The 9,907-nt window shown below is 38.5% G+C and overlaps 2 protein-coding genes across 6 annotated transcripts; one reads left to right on the forward strand and one right to left on the reverse strand.

Annotated features, from left to right (window-relative positions):
* Positions 1 to 1,355: 1,355 nt before the first annotated feature.
* Positions 1,356 to 6,339, forward strand: LOC110601283 (protein TORNADO 1). The gene is made up of 3 exons (XM_021738360.2): positions 1,356 to 3,259; positions 3,383 to 4,626; positions 4,795 to 6,339. Exons 1-3 carry the CDS (start codon positions 1,747 to 1,749, stop codon positions 6,187 to 6,189), a joined length of 4,152 nt encoding a protein of 1,383 aa, XP_021594052.1. The 5' UTR covers positions 1,356 to 1,746; the 3' UTR covers positions 6,190 to 6,339.
* A 331-nt stretch (positions 6,340 to 6,670) lies between these two features.
* Positions 6,671 to 9,586, reverse strand: LOC110601284. 5 transcript variants are annotated; one of them, XM_021738365.2, is made up of 2 exons: positions 9,312 to 9,586; positions 6,671 to 8,220 (listed from the first exon to the last, which is right to left on the reverse strand). In XM_021738365.2, the coding sequence occupies exon 2, from the start codon at positions 8,197 to 8,199 to the stop codon at positions 6,901 to 6,903; it is 1,299 nt and encodes a 432-aa protein (XP_021594057.1). In that variant the 5' UTR covers positions 8,200 to 8,220; positions 9,312 to 9,586; the 3' UTR covers positions 6,671 to 6,900. The 5 variants fall into 5 exon arrangements, with proteins under 5 accessions (XP_021594057.1, XP_021594054.1, XP_021594053.1 ...); XM_021738362.2 differs by having other exon boundaries at positions 9,318 to 9,584; XM_021738361.2 differs by lacking the exon at positions 9,312 to 9,586 and adding an exon at positions 8,914 to 9,262.
* Between the last annotated feature and the right edge of the window lie 321 nt (positions 9,587 to 9,907).

The following is a 9,907-nucleotide window of genomic DNA, read 5'->3' on the forward strand; positions in this document are numbered from 1 at the left end:
TTCAATTAGTATATGGACTGGGGTCCATCAGTGTTTGGATGCAGGGAACATAGATGATGTCATTGACAATTGATTTGATTTTGCCTTTTGAAAAGTTGTATGTATGTATTTTATTGTATGGAACAATTCGCCAATTAGGACCCAAAATCTTATCATCTAAAAAAAGGGAATTTTTCAGTCTTTTGGAGGACAGCTCAAAACTTTATTAGCAGACCCATCGCCATGTTGCCTTATTTTAGGGACCAATAGCCACATTGGTCGATCCTGATTATCGACGGAATGAAACATGTGGGTCCAGTCCATCACAGCACGACCGTTGAAATAGAGAACCCTTTTGTGAGCTGCTGCCAGCAAATCCTGAAGCAATAAGCATCACTGCCGAGGCTTAATGGGTGTTTTGTCTGAAGCATATCATAAATCTGGTGCACGTTTTTATATTCAGCTTTCAAAATAAAGCCACTTTTGTTTCCTCCTCCACATTTCAAGGGTAAATGAAATCATTCCTCCTTTTGTTTTTTAATCCATTAAGCCTTTTCTTGATGTCGTACATAAATATCATTGAGAAAATTTAAAAAAAATGATATAATTATTATAAACTCAATTATTACATAAAAATACATTTAATATATTGGATTAAAACTTTTTTTTTAAAAAAAATCCTTTGGTAAAATTATTTAGTTATGAAAAAATATAATTTTATACGGTAATTAATAAAATAATTGTTATCTCGAATAGGAGGAAAAGGATCCCTTAAATAGAGGTTAATTTGTCTAATATTGGATTGCTTTTGTGATTTTGCTTTATAGGATTCCCTTTTCCTTTTCCTTTTCCTTTTCCAATGGGAACACAGGAAATCAGAATATGTTATTTTCTTACAACCAAAAAGGTCAAAAAGCCAGACCTTACCCCATTATTACCTTCCAACTCTAATATTGATTTTTATTAAATTAAAATATTTTTACCGCAATGAATAATTCTTAGCTTTAATTTAGTTTTAAATATTATATTTCAAATTTTGAATAGCAAACTGTTTAGGAATTACACTTAGTTAAGTCTTAGAAAATATGATATAAATTAATTTACGGAAGTAAATTTGTGTTATATGTTTGATTCATAATTTAATTTTCGAAACATGTTTTCCAATTAAAAATCAATTTTTTTTATAGTAAATTCGATTCTTATTACAATGTTATTCTAAATTTAGTTGAATTCCTTAACACCATAAATAAGCATATTATAGATACTTTATTTAGTTATACTAATAAAAAAAAGATGTATTTACTCGAAGGAGAAAAAGTTTTACCCAACCTTAATATAAAAAGTTTTTTAAATATTTTACACTCCCATAAAGTTCTGAACCTACATGAAGATGGTGTTTTGTTCTATTAATTTCTTCTTGCCAGAGGCACAAATGGTGAATCTAAAGAAAATTATAACTAAAGCTATCCATTACCTTTTCTGAAAGAAACAATCTTTCTTAAAGGAATACTTCACCAAGAAGTTCAGAACACGAGTCCTCTCTCTCTCTCTCATGGCCACCATTGTCAAATATCTGACACACTACGCGCTACTCCTCCCGTCTCCACCGAAAAACAAAAGGGTCCCTTTTGCTGTCTGTACATTACATCATCAAGAAACAGTTTCTTTTCTTGGAACATGTACTCTTCCAAATTTTCCTTTGAAACGATGTCGAGGTAAAACAGACAGAGATAGAGCTAGAACTAGAGATAGCTTCCCATCTTTGCAATGTCATCAAACAAGAACCTTAGAGATATACAATGGCTTCTGCAAGCCATTACTTCACAAACCCTTAATCTACAGAGCATTTCCTTCTACCTCTCTCAACCAGCTTCAGGCTGTTACCAAGAAACAGAACACTCTCTGAATGTAAACATTTCCAAGGACAGCATTTCCAACTTCTCCCAGATCCTATCAGATTTGGGCACTGCCAAAACTATTCAATCTTCTTTAACAAATATTGAGTTTCATAGAGCCGATTGGGGACCAGAGCAAGTACTGTATCTTGGAATATTGCTCCAGAGTAGTCCAAACATCAAGCAGCTAGTGTTTCGACAAAACATATTTAACACAGAATGCTTAAGTGAGCTTTGTGAAATTCTAAAAAGGAATTCGGTGATTAAAGAAGTCACGTTTTCAGAATCAGGTGTTGGGTCTGTTGGAGCTGGGCTTATAGCGGCTGCTCTCAAGTTAAATGAGAGCTTGGAAGAGTTGCAGATATGGGAAGACTCAATCGGGTCCAAAGGTGCAGAGGAGCTTTCAAAGATGATCGAAGTAAACTCAACATTGAAGCTCTTGACAATTTTTGATTCACACTATATCACCGCAACTCCACTTATATCCGCTGTTTTAGCAAGGAATAGGACCATGGAGGTCCATGTTTGGACTGGAGAAAATGGAGGGAAAATTTCCAAGGTGGTGGAGTTTATGCCTGAGAGCCACACGCTTCGAATATACAGGCTAGACATTTGTGGTTCTTGCAGGGTTGCTTGCTCTCTAGGATGGAACTCAACTGTGAAGTCACTAGACATGACCGGAGTCCGGCTGAAATCGCGCTGGGCTAAAGAGTTTCGATGGGTATTGGAGCAGAATCGGAGACTCAAAGAGGTAAGACTGACAAAAACTTGCCTCAAGGACAAGGGAGTTGTGTATGTTGCAGCTGGACTCTTTAAGAACCAGAGTTTGGAGAGCTTATATGTGGATGGAAACTGGTTTAGTGGGATAGGCACAGAGCATTTGCTATGCCCTTTGAGCAGGTTCTCTGCCCTGCAAATCCAAGCCAATACAACACTCAAGACTTTGACCTTTGGAGGTGGGAAAACAAAAATTGGAAGAGATGGGCTTACAGCAATTATACAGATGCTAACAACAAATGAGACTCTGACCAAGTTGGGGATATGCGATGATGAGAGTTTGAAACCAGACGATTTTGTCAAAATTTTCAGGAGCTTAGAAAGGAATGCAAGTCTGAGACACTTGTCTTTGCAAGGTTGTAGAGGAGTTCAAGGAGAGTTTGTACTGAAGACAATAATGGAGACATTGCAGGTCAATCCTTGGATTGAGGACATCGATCTTACAAGAACACCTCTGCAGAACTCAGGGAAGGCTGATGGAATTTATCAAAGGCTGGGCCAGAATGGAAAGACTGAACCAGAAGCTGACACAGCTGATTTGCTCAAGGACATGCCACTTACTGAGCCAAAGAGCTGCAGGGTCTTCCTCTGCGGCCAAGAATATGCAGGTAAGGATCTTCGTGTTATAATTGAGGAATATGTATAGGTTTATAGAATTGAATTTCACCAATCTTTCCTTGAATCCAAAAGCCAAAACAGAAACATCAGCTCTTTCAAATTCCTATTTGCAGGCAAGACTACACTTTGTAACTCCATATCACAGAATTTCTCGTCTTCGAAGCTTCCCTACATGGACCAAGTGAGAACTCTAGTGAATCCTGTTGAACAAGCAGTTAGAACAAACGGAATGAAGATAAAGACCTTTAAAGACGAAGACACCAAGATATCTATATGGAATCTTGCAGGCCAGCATGAGTTCTACTCCCTCCATGATCTCATGTTTCCAGGACACGGAAGTGCCTCATGCTTCCTCATCATATCCAGTTTGTTCAGAAAACCCAGCAACCGGGAGCCAAAGACAGCCGAAGAGATAGAAGAGGACCTGCAATATTGGCTCAGGTTCGTAGTTTCCAACTCAAGAAGAGCCATCCAACAATGCATGCTACCAAATGTAACTATAGTCCTCACACATTGTGACAAAATCAATCAACCATCACAAAACTTGCAGCTCATGGTGACTTCTATTCAGAGACTACGAGACAAGTTCCAAGGATTTGTCGACTTCTACCCAACTGTATTCACCATTGATGCGAGATCTTCTGCATCAGTTAGTAAACTCACTCATCATCTTCGAAGGACAAGCAAGACAATACTTGAAAGAGTACCTCGAGTTTATCAACTTTGCAATGATCTAATTCAAATTTTATCAGACTGGAGAGCAGAGAACTACAACAAACCGGCAATGAAGTGGAAAGAATTTGGTGAGCTTTGCCAAGTGAAGGTTCCACCATTGAGAATACGTTCCAGACATGACAATAAAGAAAAGGTGGAAATGAGGAGGAGAGCTGTAGCTAGTTGCCTGCATCATATAGGTGAATTGATTTATTTTGATGAATTAGGCTTCTTGATCTTAGATTGTGAATGGTTCTGCAGTGAAGTGCTTAGCCAGCTAATAAAATTGGATGTAAGAAAGCAAAGCTCCATGGAGAATAATGGCTTCATTAGCAGAAAAGAGTTGGAGAAAATTCTAAAAGGAAGTTTACAAAGTCAGATTCCTGGAATGGGTTCCAAGGTCTTCGAGAACTTAGAAGCCAGTGACCTTGTGAGAATGATGCTTAAACTTGAATTATGCTGTGAACAAGATACATCAGATCCAAATTCTCCACTGCTGATTCCCTCAATTCTTGATGAAGGCAGAGGGAGGCCACAAAGGTGGCAGTTAAGTTCGCCTGACTGCATTTATGCAGGTAGGCATCTTGAATGCGATGATTCAAGCCACATGTTTCTCACACCTGGTTTCTTTCCTCGACTGCAGGTAATATTCAAGTATACTTTATTCGATTGTTCTTTCCTTAAATACGCTGTAAATCGCTTAGAAAATGTCATAGCTTATTTTCTTATGGTACTGCACTGAGAATATATGCCAAGAACTCCTGAAAGTATCTTGTAATTCTTGCTCACTTTCAATTGCTTTTGTATCTAGGTTCATCTTCATAATAAGATCATGGCACTAAAGAACCAACATGGAGCAACCTACAGTCTTGAAAAATACCTCATCTCAATAAACATCAATGGTATCTACATCAGGATAGAACTTGGAGGACAGCTGGGATACTACATTGATGTTCTAGCTTGCTCCACCAAGAACTTGACAGAAACGCTAAGGCTCATTCATCAGCTCATAATTCCTGCAATCCAGAGTCTCTGCCATGGTGTCACATTGACAGAAAGCGTCATGAGGCCTGAATGTGTGCAAAACTTGACACCCCCCAGGTACAGGAAAGCCCAAAATGTGCCTGTGCAGCAATTGAAAGAAGCATTGCTCTCAGTTCCTGCTGATAGCCTATATGACTATCAGCATACTTGGGATCCAGTTATGGATTCTGGCAGACCAATTCTAAGAGCTGGATTTGATCTTGCTCGAAACCTCCTATCAGATGATGACTTCCGGGAAGTATTGCACAGAAGATATCATGACTTGTATAACCTTGCTGCAGAATTGGAAGTCCCACCAGAGAGAAATCCAGATGGTACAGATCAACCAAGTAATGAACTGGACACAGTTGATCCAAGTTTTGCTGGAATTGCAAAGGGGGTGGAGCAAGTTCTACAGAGACTAAAGATTATTGAACAAGAGATAAGAGACTTGAAGCAAGAGATACAAGGGTTGAGGTATTATGAACACAGACTCCTCATGGAGCTTCATCGCAAAGTGAACTACCTTGTGAACTACAATGTCCAATTGGAAGAGAGGAAAGTACCTAACATGTTCTTTTTCGTTAGAACAGAAAACTACTCGAGAAGATTGGTCACTAATTTGATCTCTGGCATGACTGCCCTCCGGCTCCACATGTTATGTGAATACAGGCGAGAAATGCACGTTGTTGAAGATCAAATTGGTTGTGAAATTATGCAAGTTGATAACAGAGCAGTGAAAAGTTTGGCTCCACATATCAAAAATTTCATGAAATTGGTAACATTTGCTCTAAAAATAGGAGCCCATCTGGCAGCTGGAATGGGAGAAATGATACCAGATTTAAGCAGGGAAGTCGCTCATCTCACTGGCTCTTCCATCATGTATGGAGCAGCAGGAGCAGTTGCTGCCGGAGCTGTGGGGGCTGCAGCTATGGGACGGATGGAGGGAATCAGGAACAGAAGCAGAAGTGCACAAAGCTCAAGAGACATTCAACAAGAAATAAGAGCAGCACAACAATGGGTGATGGATTTTCTAAGGGACCGCAGGTGTTCCACTGGAAAGGACATAGCAGAGAAGTTTGGATTGTGGAGAGTGAGGTACAGGGATGATGGACAGATTGCATGGATCTGTAGGAGGCACATGAGCATAAGAGCAAACGAAATAATCGAAGTACCCATTTGACACGGCGTATGCGCCCGCTGTCATTCTTGTTATTTTTCTTTGCCATGTATGCCGTGTTATTTTATGGGACAGGGCATGTTGCAGAAATTCTTGTAATGTTCCCGATGCTTGCTGTAATTAGTTCCACTTTAATGACAAAAATCTTGTTTATCAGAATCTCGTCATTAACACCTGTAAGAATGCTGTCTACTAGGCCAGTAGTGCTTAGAGTAGATTTGTGTACTTAAACTAGCACTGACGTGTACTTCAATCTTGCTACATCAACTCCATTATAAAAATACAACCGCCATGGACACGTGGTGTATCAAGGACACAATTATGCAAAATGGACAAAAGCAAAACAAAGGATGCTTACTTAGTGCCTTAAACACCATGTGAACGTGGGACCATTAACACATTCATTATTAGTGTATAATTAAAGGGAAATTTGATCTCATGATCATTAAGTTGAAATAAGCAGGAATAAAGAAGAGAATAAAAATTGAAAGGTAAATTTCCATGTACATTAACAGCAGTAGTTATAAAACAAAGCTGATGATAACCCATACAAAGTCACGATTTCCCGTCCAAGTCATCTAAACATGTCAACATACAAAAGGAAAACAACACACTACTACATGATTCATTATTACATTTCACTATTAGTATTAGTCCCGGTGCTAAAATCTAAAGTCACCTGTGTGTTTTCCTCTGAACCAGTAGAACTAAGGCTCAGAAGAATGCCCTACTCCCATAAAACACACGGGAGCCACTGTTCTTTGATGACTGCGTTTTCTGATCAGAAGTTGTTGAACTTCCTGAACTAGTTGGTCCACTATCAATGTCCAAAGGAAGCTTCATCTTTGCCAATGACTCTGTGAACTGCTGCATGCTTTTCATGTACATGTCTACAATATCCTGCTGGACCACATTCTGCTCTGGTTCGATATTAACAGTAATAAGCGGCTTCACAATTTTCTCACTTTGCGCTCCACCAGAGGAATCAGTCTCACCATCTCCCACATCTGCTCCCTTTTTCTCCTTTTGAACTGAGTCGTGCTCCTGGCTTGGTGGTTTTGAAGTTGGGACATCGGAGGTATCAGAGCTTGAAGCAACGGAATGAGAAGAAACCCCATCTGTTGACACACTGCTAGGAGGAGAATCAGGCTTAGTGACTTTATTGGAATCCACAGTAGCTGCCGAGAAGCTTTCCAAGACATGAACACCCATTTCTGAACTAACATGATTCTCAACATCACATGTTACCACACTCGCAGAGGTTTCAGAGTCCACGCTGCTACATGGAATTCCAAAATACTCTGAAACCATCATCTGGTTTTCATTCATAATCTTTGGATCTGGGAATTCAATCTTATCAAATTCACTGGGGAGGGATTCCTGTATCTCTACATCTTGTGCAGCCTTATCTGTAGCGACAGCAGTAGTCATGGCAGGAATGGCAATGACTTCTGGTGAAGTTCCATTATAAGATAGAGATAGCTGAACAAACCCTGCTGGAGAATGGAATAAATCAGTTGAAGAAAGAGAGTACTCTTTCTCCAACTTCCCATTCTGGATTAGAACATCAGACAGTGGCACCAAGGCAAATCCTAGCAACTGATCCTCAAGATAATTTCTCACCCTGCTCATCATGAATATCTCACATTTAAGAGAGGATTCAATAGTCTTAACATTGAGCCGGAGAGTATCATTGAAGACCGGGTTCCTCCCACCACCATTGATAATTTTGGAGGAGACCGTGTTTTCAGGATCACTGGTCAGGCAAAATTTAGCATACACGTCTTGCTTGTGGTAAATGCATATGTTATGGATATCTCTAGCCTGATGTATGTAGACCTCAAGAATACCTATGAAATCCTCCAGGTTGTCAACCATAACTTCCTTCCTTTGGACCCCAATTCCATTGGATAAGCTAAGGGAGGTCTGAACTGCATAATCAGATTTTTGCTTCTCTGGCTCAGCAGCAATTGAACTCTTGAATGGTGATACAACAGATTGAGGGGATTCCATTATCACGCCAAGAAAATGGACCTGCCAAAGACAAAAAAAGAAAGATCTATATGAAAATGTGTCACTTAACGAAAATCCTTAACAGTAAACTGCTACTTTCCCCATCTGATCCCAAAAACCCTAAGCCCAGAAAATTATGCCAAGGATCAATTCCCTGAACATAATCCCAAATCACACCGCAGAAACTCTTATACCTTTAGCAAAAAATTAAGTTTTTGAGATCCTACAATGAAGCTCAATTCTAGATATTTTATGAAACTAGCAACTTTAGAACCCGGCACAAAGAACCCAAGTAGCAGAATCCACAGCTGAAACAAGTAAAATTCTTGAAAATCAGAGCCCAAGTGCAAAAAAGAAATTTTGCTGATTAAGCTAGCAGCCAAACTGAGAAGCAAGCTGAACCTCGTTTGAGCTGAGTGCAGGAAAAATTCACAAAAAAAAAAGAAAACATGAAATGGGACTTCTAGCTCCAAGACAAAAACCAAAACCTAACCTTAAAATTAGCAGAGCTAACCTGAGAGACAACAGTCAGATTCAAAGTCAAACCTGATCTCACCTCAACACAGAGAACTCTCAAAAAAACCCAAGAAATGAGACCTGGCACATGGACTACAAAACTCACACTCTCAAATCAAAGAACAGGAAGACCCTGAACTCGTGAGTCAACCAAACCCACAAACCAATATGAAGAAAGAATACAAGTAAACACCCTACCAGTGAACCACTCCCAGGCTCCCCAAACTTAAAGGCAGGCAAAGACCCGTCAACAGCGACACCACAAGACCAGATACCAATAAAGCTATCAACTTTTCCGCACAGAAACCAGAATCCGAGGAGAGTGAGACAAGAAAAGCACAAAAGCACAATAACCCAGATCACCATGCAAGATTCAGGACAAACACACCATCTTATGAACTACTATTGAACATCCGGGACAGACGCGGAAGTGGCTAAAAGCCAAATATGGCACAATAACCCAGGTTCATCACTCAAAATTAAAAACGAAACCCACTAAAATTGTCCTAAAAAACAGAAAGCAATGGACTTGCCAGTTATTAAAAAACAACTGAAGAAAAAAAAAAAAACAAAAGATGGGTATTGTTTAAACCTGCCTTTACCTTCAAAGTCAAAATGATTTGCGTATAATCTGTGGTTCTAATCCAAGATCTGGCAAAGACCCAATTCGAGAACCGCTGTTTGTTTTTCGCTTTTTAGCTTTTGCTGTTGAACTTAAAAGCAAGCAAAGCTAGTGCTTGAGAAAAACTGAAAAGGAATAAAATCCAACTTATCTGATGATAATAATGTGAAAAGATAAAAGTAGCATACTAGTACTTGAGAGAGAGAGAGAGCGAGAGAGAGTTGAAGATGCTCGTATTGATACTAGTAGGGTAGGCGGCATATTAGCGAAATGTACATATACACCGAGAGAATAGATTACCGGATTATGATGTTTTCGGGATTTTATATTTAAATAATAATTATTATTATTATTTTGGTCTAGAAAAATTTATTTTTTAATTTCTCAAATTACATTAAAATATTTATAATATTTTTAAAAAATTATATATTAATCTTTATATTAATTTAATATTAAACAAATTAAAATATCATTAATATTGATAAAATAATTAACAAATGTTTTTATAAAAGTAAAAAATAAATTAATTTATATATATATATTAATTAAATAATTAAAATTAATGAAATA

Source organism: Manihot esculenta, chromosome 15, assembly GCF_001659605.2.
Source record: "Manihot esculenta cultivar AM560-2 chromosome 15, M.esculenta_v8, whole genome shotgun sequence".
Classification (NCBI taxonomy): domain Eukaryota; kingdom Viridiplantae; phylum Streptophyta; class Magnoliopsida; order Malpighiales; family Euphorbiaceae; genus Manihot; species Manihot esculenta.